The sequence below is a fragment of the Sarcophilus harrisii genome, chromosome 5 (assembly GCF_902635505.1).
Source record: "Sarcophilus harrisii chromosome 5, mSarHar1.11, whole genome shotgun sequence".
Lineage (NCBI taxonomy): Eukaryota > Metazoa > Chordata > Mammalia > Dasyuromorphia > Dasyuridae > Sarcophilus > Sarcophilus harrisii.
In genome coordinates this window covers 11,802,560-11,821,535 of record NC_045430.1, presented here as the reverse complement: position 1 = coordinate 11,821,535, position 18,976 = coordinate 11,802,560, and the positions used below count along the sequence as shown (strand labels likewise).

Sequence of the window (18,976 nt, the reverse complement as noted above, 5' to 3'; positions counted from 1 at the left end):
TTTTTGTAAGTGAGTAAAGTGAAGCCCAGAGAAGCCAAGTGACTATTCCAGTGTCACATGGTAGTAAACATCAAGGATGGGATCTGAACCCAAGCCCTTTGACTGTTTATCAGAGACTGTTTACATCAAGCCAACATCCACCACTTTGCAACTCCTTCCATCACTCCTCCTGGTTTTGCCTTCCAGAGCCAAGCAGGAGAAAGCTAATCCCTCTCCCATGAGTCATTTGCCTAAATAGTTCAGGCATTGTCTTTTGTTTGTCAAGTTGAATCTTCTCTGGTCCTTCAAGTCCTCCTCATGATCATGGGCATGATCTCCAGTGCCAAAGGGTGTGCTTGTTTGTCATTGGTGCCCTGAGGGGTCAAACCCAGGAGAAGGACTGTAATCTCCCTCATTCTGGATTCTCTGCTTCTGGAGATGAGACTCCTAAGGCAACTAGATGGAGCCTAGAGTTAGGAAAATCTGAGTTAAAATCCAGCCTCAGACATTTATGGCTGTATGATCCTGGGAGGGAGGGATGAAGGGAGACATAGAGAAAGAGACACCCACCCAACTCCTCCCCAACAGCTAGGATCTCCCTTGTTCCCATTTAAATCTCTCTCTCTCTCTCTCTCTCTCTCTCTCTCTCTCTCTCTCTCTCTCTGTTTGTCTGTCTGTCTCTCTGTCTCTGTCTCTGTCTCTCTCTCTCTCTCTCTCTCTCTCTCTCACACACACACACACACACATACACACACACACATGTTGCCCTCCCCAGTAGAATGGAAGCTTCTTGAGGGCAAAACTTCCTAACTTTTGTCTTTGTATTCTTCAACTTCTAGCCAAATTCCAGGCATAAAGAAATCTCTTGCTAAATCTTCGTTCATTGATTCTGATCCTAAAAGGTGGGAGGTATCCTAAAAGCTTACATGAGTTCAAGAAAAGGCTGGATAATCTACCAAAAGACAGCATCAATGTAGACCATTAAGAGAAACTAAAGCTGTTGGATGCTGGAGTTGAGAAACAACCTGACCTTCCATCAAATTTTCCTAACAGTCCTTGTCAAAGTATTTGTTACAGCTTAGAGTTACCATATCAGGCTTCATGGAAGACTTGAGCAGACTGAAGATTTGAATAGGCAGAAAAGAGGCAAGGGATATCCCAGGGACAGAGTAAGTTAAGATTTGGAGGCAAGATTTAGGGAAAGAAGAAGAAAGGACCAGAAGAATAGCCTGGCTGGCATATACTGTCATTTCCCATCTCTTTTCCTTATCTTGCTTTTCTAGTACATCTTATTCTCCCCAAAGCAATCACTTAGCTTTAGAATGTTGCCTCATTCCCTATTGAGCAAAGTTTGGGGTGGTGAGGGGGAAGAAAAAAAAATTAAATTCTTAGCTTTGTTCTCAGGTTTTATAGCCTTAGATAAATTCAATAAGTAAACCTCTTAGTAATTCTAACACTCTGATGATCTTTTCCAGTTAGAACTTTTTTTTTCAAATTGTTTTTGATCATTTGCATTTCAGTTCATAATTTTTTAGCTTTGTAGTTATTGGAGAAACTGTTGATTTTATGTTTTTGTAAATTATCTACAATGTGTCTTGGATCTTATTAGAGCTATTTGATTTTTTCTCCATTAAGTTGACTATCTTTTAATATTGCCTGCATTGATTTTGTTTATACAAAACTGTTTCATTTTATGCATTTCAAATTGTCTGTATTATCTTGATTAACAATTTCCCAGTGACTATGGGTCTGAAAGATACCTTCTCTTGTTTTCCTCTTTTTATTTAAGCCGCATGGCCATTTGGTGGTTATTGTGGAATGTCGTGGAAGATGTTGGTCTAGCTCTGAATCCCAACTTCTCTTTTTCTAGCCCGTGACCAATCACAATCCCTGGATGTTGTTGTACTTCATCTCCTTCCTGCTCATCGTCAGCTTCTTTGTCCTTAACATGTTTGTGGGTGTGGTGGTGGAGAACTTCCACAAGTGTCGGCAGCACCAGGAGGCAGAGGAGGCGCGTCGGAGGGAGGAGAAGCGACTCCGGCGGCTGGAGAAGAAGCGAAGGAGTAAGGCCCAGCCTAAGTGTGCGTTGGGTTCGTAGGCTGAGGTTTTCCCAGCAAAACCTTCTCCTCTTCTCTATTCCTCCCACCTCTCTCATTCCCCAAAGTTTCATCCATTTTCCCCCTACCTCTAATTTGGATTATGGAGGTGGGGAGGATGGGATGGGCTTGTGTGATCCAGACCTGTTAAATTCAACAAGCATTTATTAAACATCTACTGTATCTGGGCACCGTCTTGATCTTCCACCATGCTAAATCTGGGATGCCTGAAATGCTAAGGAGCCCCAAGGACGTTGGTTCTTACCAACATTCTCTCACCTCCTAAATAGAATCCTTTCCCAATTTTGCTTGTACACAAGAAAGAGGAAGCGAAATACTGGCCACTGGCCCTCAGGTTAGAGGAGGCATTTTTCTGAGGAATAAGACTAAATTCCAGTTTTCTTCCAGTCTCTCTGCCCTGGACTTTCCAAATGCTCACTCAGGCTTTACGCTCTGGCTCCACTGGAAGGAGAGCCCAGTTTCCCTTCCCTTGTATTCCTCTCCTGTCTCACCTCCAGTCCAAGACGGGGCATCTCCACTTCCTGCCTGTTTCTAGTTCCTCCTGTCAGCTTGTCTTCTCATTCATGGTCTTAGTTCATTGAGGCATGATCTGAGCCACCTCACAGATTGTCCTGAATTTGCTAACTGTCTTTTACTCCTTCTTCTGATCCCTTCCTTCTCCCCCTTTCCCCTCTCTTTTTTAATCTCCTTGGATCCCTTTTTCCCTATCCCTCCCACTTCCCCCTCTCCTATCCCCCTGACCTTTGATTCCAATGCTCCCTTGCCCTTGTACCTTCTTCCTCCTCTCTCTCCTGCCCCTCTTTGTCCTGGGGTGGGTCCCCTCCCCTTTGCTTCTGCAGAAGCCCAGCGGCTCCCATATTATGCCACCTACTGCCCTACCCGGCTCCTTATTCATTCTGTCTGTACCAGTCACTACCTGGATATCTTCATCACCTTCATCATCTGCCTCAATGTCGTGACCATGTCCTTGGAACACTACAACCAGCCCATGGTGAGTGGACCCCCAGCACCCACCCCCACCCCCACCCCACACCCACCTCCATCTTAATGTCTCTGGCCAGAGCTCTCCATCACTCTGGGTTGTGGGAGAGGGAACACAATGCAACAGCAAGAGCACTGGCTGACTTTGAGGACCTGAGTTCAAATTCTACCTGTGGGTGTTAATATAACACTTATTACTTATGTAACCTTGGGCAAATCATGTAACCATATCATGCCTCAGTTTCTTCATCTCTAAAATGATGGGATTAGGCTTGGTCTTTGAGGTTCCCTCTAGATCTATGACAGTGGCTAAGTCACTTTTTTTCTTTGTGTCTTAGTTTCTCTATCTGTAAAATGAAGGGCCTGGACTAGTTGAACTCTGAGGTTCCTCTCAGTTCTATATCAGTGATCCCATGATCACTGGGAGAGGGAAAGAGAGAGACAGAGACAAGAAAAAAAGAAACTTTGAAAGATGAAGATGAGGTACAGAAACAGGGTTGAAAGAGTCAGATTGTAGAGGGAGAAAAGACCCCCGAAAACCTGATTATTTTACAGGTAGGAAACTGAGATCCAGACAAAGGAAGGGACAGAGGGCAGAGACTGCAAGTGTCTGAGGTGGGATTTGAATCCTTTCATTCATAGGATAATAGTGCAAGAGGTGGAAGGGATTTCTGGAGCCTCCTAGTGCTACCCTCTCATTTTATAGGAAACTGGCCCACAGGGTGAAAATAACTTGCCATGTTCCTTTAACTACATAACTGGAAGAAGAGAATTCCCAGGCCAATTGACTTGAGACCAGGTGTTCTTTCTACTATTGCCTCCAAGCTCATCCCAGGCCTTAGTCTCAGGGGAAGACATTGGACTTGGAGTGAGAATATGTGAGGGGATAGGGTGAGAAAAGAGTCATCCTCTGTCCCACAGTCTGTGGGGCCTGTGGTTCACACCTTCCTGGGGGGATCCAGGACATACAAAGACAAGATAATGAGAACTGATCTGAGGAGAGGGAGCATGTTAACAATGGGAAGAGGGGCTGGAATCCAGGGAGGCTTCATGGAGATGGTGGGGTCTCACTTGGGCCTTGAGGTAAGATGGGAAGAGGTAAAGATAAAGGCTGAGATAAAGATGGAGGCATGGGGAGGGGACACACTGCTCATAGATTCAGGGAAACATTCGAAGTTTGGTTTAGTATGTGAAGAATAATTGGATAATGGAGAAGGGGCTTGTGGAAGTCTTGTCTCATTTCTCACTTACCCCGTCCTTCTGAACTCAAACTGTGTTCTGGCCCTAGAACTTTCTCATGTCTCAGGGGAAGGGATGAACAGGTGGCCACAAGGGATCTGTAAACAGATTAGTTGTCTGTGAGAACTTTCCCACTGTTTACTGTTCATTTTTTATCTAGGTAATAAGACCAGAAATGGTTCATTTCATGCCCAGCCAGCTCAGGAGTCTGTCTCTGGCAGGGGGGCACTAAGGGATGTGAAATGTCCTTTCTTGACATTAACCTCAGGGGTTAGCAATGTCTCCAAATGTGCCGCGCTCATCCTGCTAATGAGCACTGTGATGTGGCCAGGGGGGCGCAGGTCTGACTAGGCAGGGAGCGAGGGGGAGAGGGGGATAGGCAAGGCTGGCTCTGGGCGGGGGACCAAGCCTCAGGCTGAGCTGACATGGAAGAGCGGGGCTGTCAGCATCCTTCAAAGGGCAGACGGGCTGGCCAGGCTCTGAGGCACTGCAGCTGGGACAGGGCGGGGATGGGGAGGGCCTGAAGGCCTGCAGGAAGAAATCACTGAAGCAACTTTCAAGGAAAAGAAGGCCCTTCAGGAGCCAATTTCCCCTTCCCATCACGTAAACACGGGCAGAATGCTGCCCTTTGATACTCTGCTGAGGCTGTGGCACTTGTATTCTGGCCTTGGTAGACATTCGGGACATTGTCTGTGTGATGGGGAAAAAGAGTCTGCCCAACAGTCTTAAATGAGAAAGGGAAGGAGAGAGGGAGAGAGGGAAAGAGGGAGAGAGGAGGGAGGGAGGGAGGGGGGAAGAAGAGAGGGAGAGAGGGAGAGAGGAAGGGAGAGAGGAAAAGAGGAAGGGAGAGAAGGAAAAAGGAAGGGAGAGAGGGAGAGAGGGAAAGAGGGAGGAGGGAGGAAAGGAAGAAGGAAGAGAGGGAGAGAGGATGGGAGGAGGGAGGGAGGAAGGAAAGGAGGAGGGAGGGAGAGAAAGAGAGAGACAGAAAGAGAGAGAGAGAAAGAGCGAGAGAGCGCCTCAGAGACAGGAGAAAGAGAGAGACACATTGGAGAGGAGGAAAGAGACAGACAGATACAGACATAGAGAAAGTAAAAGAGAGTCACAGACAGACACAGAGAGATAGAGACAGACAGAGAGAAGAGAGGTATAAATTGAAAAAAAGAATAACAAAACAGGTGCCTGTGATCAAGGTTGTGTTAACCCTTGAACATCAATCAACCAACATTTCGAGTAAGGCACTATGGGATAGAAAAAGAGGCAAAAGACAGACCCTGTCCCCGAGGAGCTTACAGTCTAATAGAGGAGACAACAGGCAAACAAATATATACAAAGCAAACTACACAAAGGAAGTAATTAAAGAGGAAACACCTGGGAGTGAAGGTGTTAGGGAAGGCTTTCTGCAGAATGTGGCATTTTAGTGGGAATTTAAAGGAAGACAAGTATTCCAAGCAGCTGTGACTTCTTCATGCAAAACTTAGTCTATCCCTAGTGTGCCCACCTTTGATCCAATTCTGAAGCTTCCCTGGTCATGGTCTTAAAAACTACCGATTATAAAGTTCCTTTAACCCCTCATGAACCAAGAGAACAGGGAAAGGACCAGCAGCAAGGGTTGTCAAGGGTTTGTCCTTGTCCCCTGAGTCCAAGATCTTGTAGCTTGTAGCTCAGCCCAACACCCGTAACTTTCCTATCGTAAGAGAAACACAGATATGGACGTCCAGGGAAGTTATCAGGAAGGCCAAATTCCTTGGAATTACATTGTCCTGTCTCAGAGAATATTACCTGATTCTCTCGCGTTTCCTTTGTCAATAAACTCATCTTAAAACCCGTAGTATAAGGACTATGTTAGGCAACACCAGCCCGGAAGCCCGGTCCTTTGCTGGCTTTCATTTCCTGCTCTGGACAGGGAGAGGGAGGTTTGGGGGCTGCCTTTCTGTTCCCCAGCCCAGGGCCCTGCCTCCCTGACAACAGCCCCAGGTGCCGGAGCCCAGGCCGTACCTCCCAGCAGCCCCCTCCAGTCCCCGGGTCCAGCAGGGCTTGGGGCAGCCACTGGCCAGGCCTTTCTCCCTTCAGCACCTGCTGGGCTCAGAGGGAGACAGTTCTGCGAGGTGGCCCCTGACTCCTTTTCTCTCCCCCACAGTCCTTGGAGATTGCCCTCAAATATTGCAACTACATGTTCACCACAGTCTTTGTGCTGGAAGCCATGCTGAAGCTGGTAGCATTTGGACTGAGACGCTTCTTCAAAGACAGGTGAGTGGCCCGGGCTGTCCCCTCCTCCCCAGCACGTTAGTGGGGGACCCGAGTCACCTGTAGTTACAGTGCTGTGGGGAAGCTGGGATCAGGTGTGGGGGTGACCTCGTTCTCTCCTCTGTCTCCTTAGAGCTCCCCACGAGCCCAATAAAAAGCAGAGGGCGATTAACGGCTTTCACATCCTGCCTCTCTAGAATATATATTCTCTCCATATATATATTATATTCAATATGCAATTTATTAATTCCTCAAAGCCCAGCTTAGGCTTGAGAGGCACTATTACTTGGTATAAAGAGTGTTGGTCCTGGAACCAGCAAGATCCAGTTTCGATCCAACATTTGTGTGACCCTGGGCAAGACATTCCCCCTTGAGCATCAGTTTTCTCATCTGTACAATGGGGCTAATAATACCCATCGAGCCTACTTCACAGGGATGCTGCGAGACTCAAGTGAGATAATGGAGATAGAATGTTATATATTTCAAAATGCCATAAGGGCTTTGGTTATTGATTTTGACATCTCCTCCAAGAACGATTGCTTTTCTAATTGCTTCTATCCAAAAACAGTCTCTTCTCATTTCACTCCGCCTGGAACTCTCCCCAGAATCACCCCATGAGTTAATAGCCAAGCCAGGTCTTCCAACGGCCAGCTCTGGCTGCTTTTCAGGGCACCATCCTTTTCCCAGCCTGTGATTTGGTGGCAAATCCAGTTTGACTTGAGATCAGAGGATCAGAGATTTCAAACTTCTGGAGGCCTTAAAGGCCACCTGGCCCAATGTTCTGACCTCCAGAAGAAACAGAGGAGGTTGGGGGATTTAGGGTTATGACTCTAGAACTAGAAGGAGGCTTATAAGGTCCATCCTCCTCACTGGGGCCTAGAAAGGGGAACTGCCATTCTCTAAGTCAGTCACACAATGGGAAGATGGAGGACCCAGAATCTGAACTCTGAATCATGAGGATTTCCGCTGTGTTGTGTCTCTTTGTGGGATTGTGTCAGCTGGAAGGCATCCTTCCCTTCCATGGGGCTTCCAGCTGCTCATGGCACACTAACGGGAGAGAGAGGAGAGCCTGTCCCAGAGCCTAGGATGCTGGCTGGACTTTTGGTCTCGGCTGCCAGAGTGCCCAGGAATAAGAGAGCAGTCTCCTGCTCGGTGCTGCTTGGAGGTCCGAGTGCCAGGTTTTGGGAATGGCATCAGCAGATAGGAGACCATCAGAGGGCCATGAAGGGACTGGAAGTCACCTTTTAAAAGAATTCCAGGAGCAGAGTATCCTCTGTCCTGGTCAGTCCACATGTAGACTATTACAATGCATTCTGGGTACCACAGGGTGAAAAAGAACATCCGGTCCTGAGTTCCAGGTTAAAGGAATCAGGGATTTGTAGCCTGGAAAAGAGAAAACTTGGGGGGATATTACAATTATCTTCAAGTATGTTGATTATTGTATGGATGATCATATGATGCTGTCCTGTGGGAGAGCGAGTTACATAAAGCTTGCACAGAGAGGCAGTTTGAGATCAGCGTAAAGAAAAACTTCCTAAGATGGGAGCTGTCCAAAAGTGAGCTTGATGAGTTATTCCTCACGGGGGAGGGGGGGTTTGGTGGAAGCTGGATAACCCCCCCCCATTTCTTCTTGGGATTCTGGTCTTAACTCTCAGTTTGCCTCCTGGAAACTCCATCAATGCCTCAAACTCGACCTTTTCCAAAACTAAAGGGAAAGCTGGCCTTTCGAGAGCCTGTGGTGTAGTGTCTGGCTCTTTAGGAGGAAGAAGGATAAAATCTACGCTCTTGGCCCCAGAGGGCAAAACAAGGAACAGTTGAGTGAAGGGGGTAGGAAACTGCAGGGGGATAAGTATAGTGGCCACTGTCCCAAAATGCAACGGGCCATCCCAGGATAGAAGGGACTCCCCTTTGATGAGATGAGCAGAAGCAAATCAGCCACATGTAAAGGCTATTGAAAAGCCATGTGTGTAATACAAAGACTTCTGGGTTTGGGAGTCAGGAGTCCTGCGTTTGAGGTATAACTCAGTGCAGATCCCACCCTGGCCAAGCCCCTTACTCTCATTGGGCCTTGTTTTTTCACCTGAAAACTGAAGGACTCAATGATCTCTAAGGTGGTCTTCTGTGATGGAATAGAGGAAAAAGTCATAGGACCTGAGTTCAAATCCCGTCTCTGATATTACCATATTTGTATGACATTAAGCGGATTATTTAACCTCCCTGGCTGGTCCCCAGATCTGTGATCCAGGGAAGTCACTGGCCAGCTTTACGTCCGTGATTCTGTGAAATACTTGCCCCAAGGTCTCATCTCTCCCTAAGTCTGCTCTGCGATGCTGGGATTCCGAAGGGCTGCATGGGGGTGCTTGGAGCGTGGGCATCCCTCTCCCTGTCCCTCCCCAATCCATCCCCTCCTATCCCAAGCTGTCCTCATCTTCTGTCCTGGGTCCTCAGGTGGAACCAGCTGGACCTGGCCATTGTGCTCCTCTCCGTCATGGGTATCACCCTGGAGGAGATTGAGATCAACGCCGCCCTGCCCATCAACCCCACCATCATCCGCATCATGAGGGTGCTTCGGATTGCCCGAGGTGAGGAGGAGCCAGGGGCTGCTGGGGGGGGGAGGTGGATGGAGGATGCTGCTCATGGGGGTCCTGTGCAAGCCTCAGAGGCCCTCAGGGAGTCCCATCCCTGAATCTCACCTGTAATCCTGAGCATAGAAGAGGAGCGTGTGAGGGACTGAGGGCCCAACTGGCTGCAGGGTGGGAAGCCCCAGTGCCCTCCTTCTTGTGGTAGTGGGTGGGTTAGAACCTCCTTCTGTGGCCTTTGGGGCTGTTAGGAGAGGAAGGGAAGGATCAGGATGGAAAGTGTGATCCTAAGCGAGTCATTTTACACCAATGGGCTCTGAAATGAGGGGTGGACCCTGAAGGTCTCATCTAGTTCCAGCTCTCAGTGTCAGGTTAATCACATGGAAAATGAGGGGCTGGACTAATGACCTTTAGGGTCATTTCTAGTTCTAGGTCTCCCCATTCTCAGGCTTCCAGATCACAGCTGCCTTTTCCCCTTTTGTACACACGCTCACACTCATTCCCGGCCTTCTCCATCCCTGACCTGCCACTTGGCTTCTCCCCCCAGTGCTGAAGCTGCTGAAGATGGCCACCGGGATGCGAGCCCTGCTGGACACAGTGGTTCAGGCCCTCCCCCAGGTAAGGCAGCCCTCGGCCTCCACCTCCAGCACTGACTCAGGGCTAGCGGACGAGGGAGGTGACCACAGGACCTGGGGCCTTCCAAGCTGGGCCTTCCTTTCCTCTTCTGAGAATGAGAACAAAAAGTCTCTTGGCAAATGGGCACTTCTCTGTGGCCTCCGACTCTTCCAAGATTGTGGACTCCCAGTCACTCAATATCCCTGGAAGAACCCAGCCTGTACTTCTGGTAGAAGCTCGGGGTCATTAAAAACACCACCCAATTTCCCAGAAGCAATACAGCCCATTTTTATCCTTCTGCTCACTTCTGGGTCTGGCTCTTTTTTCATCTGTAATGGGTCACCTTGAATGGGCTGTCTATCCAACCTCACAGAAAATCTAGAGAAAGGGCATTTTTCATCCACTTTGTTTTTCCTGTGTGGATAGTAGAACCCTTCAGGGTAATAGTGGCTCTTATATAAGGAGGCTCTGTGATGTTCTAGGGTTAATCCAAGGGCACTCAAAACCAAGGACATCTGCAGGTGCCATTATTTTATATAGGCATTTCCTCTTCCATTTGGTCCCTGCCCTGGACATTCTCCATGACATGAGTGTGTTTGCTTAGAGATATTTCTTATTCCCACTTGATGATAATAACCAGAGGGCTATTGAGCAAAGGGGTCTCTCTTGTCTCATCTTGGCACAATTTTGACACATGCTGGAAGATCCCTGGCTGGAGGAAAGTCCATTAAGGTGCTTCTAATCTGCATAATATGGCACTTTATGTATTCCCAGAACCCGGCACAGAGTAGGCACTTAATAAATATTAATCGATTGAAGTTGGACAGGGCACCCTGCAATGGGGAATTCTTCTGATGAAAGAGAGGATGACTTCCCTACTTGTGAATCATCAATAATTTAAGGCAATTCTCAGTTGCTGAGAATTTGGACGGTAATCCCCATTTCTGGCAGGATAACCTTTCGGAACTCAAAGAGAAGTCCTGATCCTGGTCATCCATCCAATATGTAATTATCTGCAGGAAGGGAGAAAACATGCAAGCCACTATGTAACTAAATTATACGATGGAGAGTCTTATACAACGTTGTGGCTAAAAAAAAGTCTTCATCTGTTGGCTGCCCTGAGTGAGGTCATGGAACTCTCCCCACTCAGTTGATCTGGTCCACACGGTCCAGCATTAGGCCACAGTGTATTCTTTCCCACTTGGTGGGACTGATCAGAACTTATGTACTGCTCTCGGGGCCTTTGAGAGCCAGATGTCACCTCACCCCACAATGAAGCATCTGAGTGGGTGGCCATAGAAATGGGGCAGCACAAGAGCTGGAGGTGAGCTATGGAGTACCACATAGTGAACAGCTGGATTGCAGAGCCTAAGGAAGGAAGTGATGTGTACAAATACTGTTCAGGGATCCATCCAGGGCTCAAGTGAGATTCTGCCTCCCGACATTTGGTCCCTGTGTGATCTTGGCAGAGTCACTTTTAATCAACTTGATTTCCTCATTTGTAAAATGAAGGATTGGGGACAAGATGATCTGAAAGATCTAGAGCTATGATCCTATAGTTCTCATGATCAAAGATGTCAGTTGAGGAATCATTCAGGCAGAAATAATGGTGGAAACTATGAGAATGAGAGAGAGGAGAGAGAAAGAGAGGGATATTTGGAAAGGGACCACTACAAAGCCTTGGATTATGAAATAGAGAAACAATAGGAAGTTATAGGAGAAGGGTCATTAAGGGGCTACACGTGGCCCAGTGGAGTTAGGAAAAGCATGGCTCATGACCCAGCTTTGGTGCATCCCCGCCATGTGATCCTGGATAAAGGCGGCACTCAGGATCTCAGCTTATTCTTTCATAAGTTGGGGAGTGGGTACTCATTCCCACTACAGAGGAGGCTTCCTCAGTGGTTTGGTGAAATCACAGGCTCTGTCCAGAGTGACCAACAAGAGTTCTCAGGGTGATAGGAGGAAAGGGCCCTTCCAGTCACTCAACAAGCATTTATTAGGCACTTGCTGTATCAGGTTTTGTTCTGGGGAGTGGGGACACAGAGACAAAGGTCAAACGTGGTCCTTGGTTTCCATGAGCATCAGGAATCTCTATCGGAGACAACAGGCTCAGAATCCATCAGCTTCTGGCCCTGCCATTTGCCAGGGGAATCCATTGCCCTTCCTAACAATTCCATTTTTTCTTTCAGGTGGGAAACCTGGGTCTTCTCTTCATGCTTCTCTTCTTCATCTATGCTGCTCTGGGCGTGGAGCTCTTTGGGAAGCTGGGTAAGCAGGGCAGGAGTAGTCAGCGGGGCTATTTTCCCATTACAGTGCAAGGTTAGCCGCCCACGTGGGTCAAGTCTCGGACGGGGAAAGAATTGTCCCCTTCTTTCTGACAGAGTTGAGAATGCCATCAAACAAGATGGCCTCTCAGAGAGGCGGCCGGGAGCCCTGGCACTGATCTTTGCTGGGCAGTTGGGGAGCCACCATTTAGTTATCTGCAATATAAGGGCGATCTCCAAGGGCTCTTCTGGTTCGAGATCTTATGAGTTCTCATAGTTTGGGATTGTTGGGAAAAATCATTGCTTTGTGCCACGGGATAAGGGGTGGGTTCCCTTTGGACATGCTAGGAAATCTGAGATTGAGGAGATCTTCAGATAATCTCTGTAATATCATGGAACCCAATAGTTGTACTTTATTTAACCCAAGGGCAGAAAGTCCTAGATCAGCTGAAAGCTGACTCTACCGCTTACTATTTGCCTGACTTTTAGCAGGGCAGTTCTGTTCTTTGAACCTCAGCTTTCTTTATCAGTAAAATGAGAAAATAGAATTAAAAGGCCCCTAAAGAGCTGATCAGTTTGAGATCTGTGATCTGAAATGTTGGGAAGAAGGAGAGAGAGACAGGGAAGGGGAAGGTAAAGAGATGGGGTGGGGAGAGTCACAGTGGGGGAGAGACACAATACAGATAGAGAGAGACAGAGAGAGACAGAGACAGAGACAGAGAGAGAGAGAGACAGAGAGACAGAGAGAGACAGAGAGACAGAGAGACAGAGAGAGAAGAGAGAGAGAGAGAGAGAGAGAGAGAGAGAGAGAGAGAGAGAGAGAAATAGCTGGATTTGACTTCAGAAGACTTGCATTTGACTCCCAGCTTCATTTCTTATTATCTGTGTGACACTGGACTAATCCCTTCCTTTATCTGGGCTCCAGTTTCTTTGCGTCTAAATTGAGGAAGCTGAACTATATAATCTCTAAGCTCCCTTATAGCTCAAAGTCTCATGATTTCACTGAGGATTTGAATCCCTACAAAGGTGCCATCTTTTTTGTGTATTCTTCATTCACCATAAAAAAGTCATAGATTCATCCATTTCACTTAAGAAGAGCCCTTTGGGATCATCCAGCCCAGCCCCCCTTTTTTTCCAGCTGAGGGAGCAGCCCAAGAAAAACTCAAGGATTTAGCCAAAAGTACACAACCAGTAAGGGGCAGAAATGATGTCAAAGCTTAGTCCTCTGCCTCCTTTCTGCCTTTCTGCCACACCAGGCTTCTTCCCTGAGCTTATTTTGCCATGAAATGTGTCGGACACTTCAGAGAGCAGAAGGCTGGCCCAGCAGAAGGAACAGTGCTGCTCTCTCCCTCACAGAATCCCCCACAGTCCCAGGAGGCAAGAATTCCAGCTCAGCCTGACCCAGAAACTTGGCTCTCTCCTCCACTGACCAGAGCAGAGTATTGGGGGGAGAGGTCTGACAGTGACAATGACAACGGTCCCTTGCTACCCAGAATGCCCAGCCAGCCAGTTCCAGGAAGCCTCCCAGAGGAGGGTTACTGAGTCTAACATCATTTTTTTTCTGCCTTTTCTAGTGTGCAGCGATGAGCATCCCTGTGAGGGCATGAGCCGTCACGCCACCTTTGAAAACTTTGGTATGGCCTTCCTCACGCTATTCCAGGTCTCCACTGGGGACAACTGGAATGGGATTATGAAGGTAAATGAGGACCGGGAGGAGGACAAGGTGGAAGGAAGGAATGGATAGAGAAAAGGAGGAAAGGAGGACAGTTGGAGGAAGGAAAGTATGGGCAGAATAAGTGAAGGAAGAAGGAGGGACAGATGGAAAAAAGAAAGAATGAAAAGAAGGGAAGAGGGAGAAACAGATGAATGAAGGGAGGAAGGAAGAAAGCAAATTCATTTAATTAATGGATAAATGACTGTAGGGAAGGAAGCAAAACAAATTCCTGAGCAGCAAGATTAGATATCTCCAATACACACACACATATATACACACACACACAAATATATAGAGACAGAAAGAGAGACAGAGAAAAAGAAAGAAGAAAAGGAGAAGAAGGAGGAGGGAAAGAAGAAGAAGAAAGAAGAAGAGGAAGGAGGAAGAGGAAAAGGAGGAGGAAGAGGAGGAGGAAGGAGGAAAGGACAGATGGAGGAAAGAAAAGATAGATGAAGGAGGGAAAAAATGTTCCTCTCAGAAATCCCCAGTTAGGAATGGGTTTAGGTTGAAGAATAAAGCAATGAAAAGAAATTTCAGGTTAGAGTGGGTTCAACTTAAGCTTTTACTAAGCAACTACTATATGCTAGTCACTGTGCCATATGCAGGGGATACAGAGACAAAAATAAAACACTCCCTGTCCTCAAGAAACTTCCAGTCTACTGGGAAAATGATCAGTCACAGAAAAATCAAGAAAAATTTAATACGAAGTCATTTCAGGGAACATAACTAATACTGGGGATATCTAGAAGGGCCTCAGGTAGGAGATGGGACCTAAATAGAAATGGAGGAGAGGGTTCCCACTTTTTTGAATCAGTGACTCATTTATGAAATGACTTAAACACTCCAATGGGCCTTCCCTTCCCCCTCCTCACCAGTCGACCACCCACCGATCCCCCCTCCCCCCCAGTGCTATCTTGGGGAAGGCAGTGTATGCTAGTAGAGACCATCCTGGTTAAAGGCAAGAGGCCTGAGTTTTTGTTCATTCATTCACTTACTCATCCAGCAAATATATATTGAGTTCCTGCTAGGAATAAAGCCTTAGACTAGGCTCTGAGGAGGACAGAAAGATACATAGTCTGTGCCCTCAAAAAGTTCCGCTTAGAAAATGCCAATAACTAAAATATATATTGCATGTTGAAGACCTGACAACCAAAGATCATATTGTTCAGCAGGGAGCAGGACGCTCACAGATAAGAGCCATGGGAATATAACTATATTGGAAACAAGTTCCAAGGAGATTGAAAATAGACACAGCTATCTACACACAATACAGATAGACCTGGCACAGTGAAAGAGCCCTGGTTGGGATGGGGAGAGGTGGGCTCTGGCTGTGACCTTAGCATCCCACTATTCCTCTGAAGGTCTCAGTGCCTTCATTTGTCAAATAAGAGTTGACCTCAGGGACCTTCCAAGGTCCCTTTTCACTCTAAACTTCCATGACTTTGTGAGTTTTCTTTTTCTTTTTACTTTTTTTATTTCCTTTTTTAAAATTAAAGCTTTTTATTTACAAAACATGTATGAGTAATTTTTCAACATTGACCCTTGCAAAATTTTGTGGGTTTTCTTCTTTTTACTTTTTTAACTTCTTTTTTTTTAAATTAAAGCTTTTTATTTACAAAACATATGCATGGGTAATTTTTCAACACTGACCCTTTCAAAACTTTGTGGGTTTTGAATCCACGAAGAGACTCACGCCGAGCAGAGAGAACCCCGGGAAATTTTCTGAAGTAGGTAGGAGGAGGAAGACTAGGAAGGGGAGGCTGGAGGCTGCCCAGTCCTCCTTCTGCTGCGAAACTAGTGCCAAAGGGCGTGAGCTGTGCCTTGGCCCCGGCCGTGGAGTCCGGGGCTCCCCGGGCGGTTGGGGGCGGGCCCCGCGGGCAGCAGGTGACGCCGGGCTGTGGTCCTGTGCCCCCAGGACACGCTGCGGGACTGCACCCACGACGAGCGGAGCTGCCTCAGCAACCTCCAGTTCATCTCGCCCCTGTACTTCGTGAGCTTCGTGCTCACCGCCCAGTTCGTGCTCATCAACGTGGTGGTGGCCGTGCTGATGAAGCACCTGGACGACAGCAACAAGGAGGCTCAGGAGGACGCCGAGATGGACGCCGAGATCGAGCTGGAGATGGCCCACGGCCTCTGCTCGCGGAGCTCCCCGGGCGCCGGCAAGGGCGGGGGCTGTGCGGGCCCCGGAGGCCCGGGAGGAGGGCCGCCCCCCGATCCCGAAGCGCGCCGCTGCGTGCGCTGCTACTCCCCGGCACAGGTAGGGGACCCCCGGACCACCTGGCGCGAGCCGCCCGGGGGCAGGGGGACGACCGGCGCGCCTCGGGACGGGAGGGAGCGCGTAGTGGCTGGCAGGACCCCGGCCAGGATGGGCCGGGCTGGGCATTGGGGCGCCGGCCGGCTGGCTCGGGGCCCAGGGCCCGCAAAGGTGACTGGTGAGGATAGCGGGCCCGGTGGCCGCCCGCAGGGAAGTACATGGGCCCTCTGGGAGGCCCGAAGCGGAGCCTCCTGTGCTCTGAAGGTCAGGTCTGGTCTGGCGGAGGTTGGTTGGGCCTGGAGGCCCGGCAGACAGGAGGCCGTTGCTCTCTCTCCTAAGAGCAGAAGTGCTGGCTTCTTTCAGAACAGTGGGCAAAACTTGGGCTGCAGTGATAGAGCCCCCACCAGGATATGGGTTCAAATCCTGGTTCCCCTACTTCCTAGCGATGTGACCTAGAATTAGTCTCCCCCCCTCCCCTCCCTGGACCTCAGTTTCCTCCTCTGTAAAATGAAATGGTAAGACCAGGTCATCTCCAAGCCTCCTCCAACTCTGGATCTGATAAATTCCCAACACTGCCCCTGGAAGCCTGTGTCCTTCACTTCCACTTCCTTCCAATAATTCCTCCCCCTAAATTCCCACCAACCATTGCTGTTCGACTTCAGTTCCTTCAAATAATTCCCCTCCCCAAATTCCCACCGACAACTTCGACATCTTCCAATAATTTCTCCCCTCCCCACCCCCTTCCTTCTTGTCCCCCCCTAGGAGAACTTGTGGCTGGACAGTGTCTCTTTAATTATTAAGGACTCCTTCGAAGGAGAGTTAATGATCATCGATAACCTGTCAGGCTCCGTCTTCCACCATTATTCCTCCCCGGCCGTGTGCGAGAGGTGTGATCATGACCAGCAAGAGGTAACATCTGGGCAGGGGTCTTGGGGGGAGGGGGCCATCCCCCACCCCGCCCCCACCCCCAGGCTGGCATAGGCTTAGGCAGCAGCTTGGGATCTGTCTGATGAACAGGGGTCCGCCAGAGTGTCTTCCTCGGCAGGGTTGGGGAGGGTCCGTAAAGGGCAGCTCTGTATATGGCGTGGGAGAGCAGCCTGGTGAGCTGCAGCCCCACTAGGTGCTCCTCTGTTGCCAGAGCAGCTCCTTCTAACCGTTGCTACTTGGCTAATGCTTTTGGAGACTTGAGTTCAAGTCTCCCTCTGTGGCATGCTGTGTGACATGTTCTATGACCTGTTTGGGTCCTATTTAATTTGTGCATCAAACAGGGAGTTCGGTCCCAGTCTGAGCCTGCCCTGGCCACCTTGTGGGATGGTAAGAAGAGAATAGGCAATAGATTGACAACAGGGATGGAGGAAAGTCATTACAATCAATAAACCATACTTTAAGTGGGGCAAATGGCATGGAATGTAACCTCAAATCAAGTCTTTTAAAGACCTGGGGAGTGAGAACGGGGGATATGGCCAGCTAGAGATATGGCAGCAGCTAGAGAAACCAAGGCTAAGGTGGCCAGCTGAGTCAGAAGGAATAATCTCATTAATCCCTAAATGATAGCTTCCTATTTTAACTAATTATTCTTCCTAATTAGGCACTAAGCTTGGTTGTTTCTAGCTCTGGATGGTTCAGAAAAGCTAATTGAGCACCTTTTAAATTTTGGCACCCTGTGTTATAACTCTGATTGCCCTGCCCTAGTTACAGGTCTGCCAGGGATATACTGTTCATGTCAAGACTGTTGGAAGTCTTGACCTGTGCTTGAAGTGATCCTGCTTTAGGGCATTTGTAATGACCTAAGGGGACTTTCCTTGTCCTCAAAATGGAAGAGAGGAGAGAATACTAGATTAAGAGTTGAGGAGAGCCAAATTTGAGTCTTGGATTTACCATTATATCTAGTGTGACATTGGGCAAACTATAATCTATCTCTGGGCCTCAGATTTCCCATGTGTGAAATGGGGATTGAATTTGTCCCTTGCAACTCTAACATTCTGCCCTATTCCCAACTCTGACATCTCCTGTTCTAAGCTCCCTCCTAGATCTGACACCCCCTGTTCTGAGCTTCCTCCCAGCTCTGACACCCCCTGTTCTGAGCTTCCTCCCAGCCCTGCCATCCCCTGTTCTAAGCCCCCTCCCAGCTCTGACATCCCCTATTCTAAGGTCCTTCCCACTTCTGACATTCTGTGTTCTAAAGTTCCTCCCACCAGTGCATCCTTGGGGCAATCTCTTCTAGTCCTAGCCTGTAGAGAGCTCTGTTCACTGATTTTGAAGTTCCCTTTCCAATGGATAGAGGGGCAACAAGGAGTCCTCCCATATGCCTAGCTTGGGAGGAAACTGCTTCCTGCTCCATGAATAAGAGCCCCTTGTCTCTCCAGCTGTAGTGCATTATCTACCATCCCGGTTTCTCTTGTTTGGTTATCTAATCCAATTCCTAGGATCCCTATCTCTTCATCCCACCCTCATCTCCTATTGATATGATCTTTAACTTGATTGAAGTCTCTTATAGAGTTTGTGTGCTCTAGACCCCAGCCTCAAATGGTTCTATAGTATTTGGAGACAGCAGATCGACTCCAGAAATAGAACCAGATGAAAACTCATCCATTTCTAACATTATCTCCGAATTTAGGAAAATATCTTTTCCTCTCCACACCTATTTCCTTACGTGTTAAATTTGGGGATGCAACTTGGAAAGTTCCTTTTTAGCTACAAAATCCCAGAATTTCAAAACTCCTCAGATATGGTCCTTTTTTCTTAAGATGCCTAGTGACAGCCTATGATGGGGTGGAAGGGGGAGGGTGCTATGATTTCTTTCTGTCTCTCCTGATCCTTCCAAACCTATCAATGGCCCCTTGGGTGGGAGTAGCATGGGATTCCCTTTACCCTCTCTACCTCCAATCCCAGCTGTGACTCAGGAGGTGGTTACAGCATCATAGATCCAGATCTGGAAAGAGACCTCAGAGACCTTTTATTTCAACTTCCTAATTTTACAAATGATGAAA

The 18,976-nt window shown here is 48.2% G+C and overlaps 1 protein-coding gene across 1 annotated transcript in view; it reads left to right on the top strand.

Annotated features, from left to right (window-relative positions):
• The window catches only part of CACNA1I (calcium voltage-gated channel subunit alpha1 I), a 145,318-nt gene that overhangs the window by 108,742 nt on the left and 17,600 nt on the right, over positions 1-18,976 (top strand). Inside the window, exons 22-30 of the mRNA XM_031940123.1 lie at positions 1,850-2,042; positions 2,936-3,087; positions 6,454-6,563; positions 9,009-9,142; positions 9,687-9,757; positions 11,944-12,022; positions 13,593-13,714; positions 15,648-15,989; positions 16,749-16,895. Of these exons, the coding sequence (XP_031795983.1) occupies positions 1,850-2,042; positions 2,936-3,087; positions 6,454-6,563; positions 9,009-9,142; positions 9,687-9,757; positions 11,944-12,022; positions 13,593-13,714; positions 15,648-15,989; positions 16,749-16,895 (1,350 nt within the window). The remainder of the gene's footprint in view (positions 1-1,849; positions 2,043-2,935; positions 3,088-6,453; positions 6,564-9,008; positions 9,143-9,686; positions 9,758-11,943; positions 12,023-13,592; positions 13,715-15,647; positions 15,990-16,748; positions 16,896-18,976) is intronic.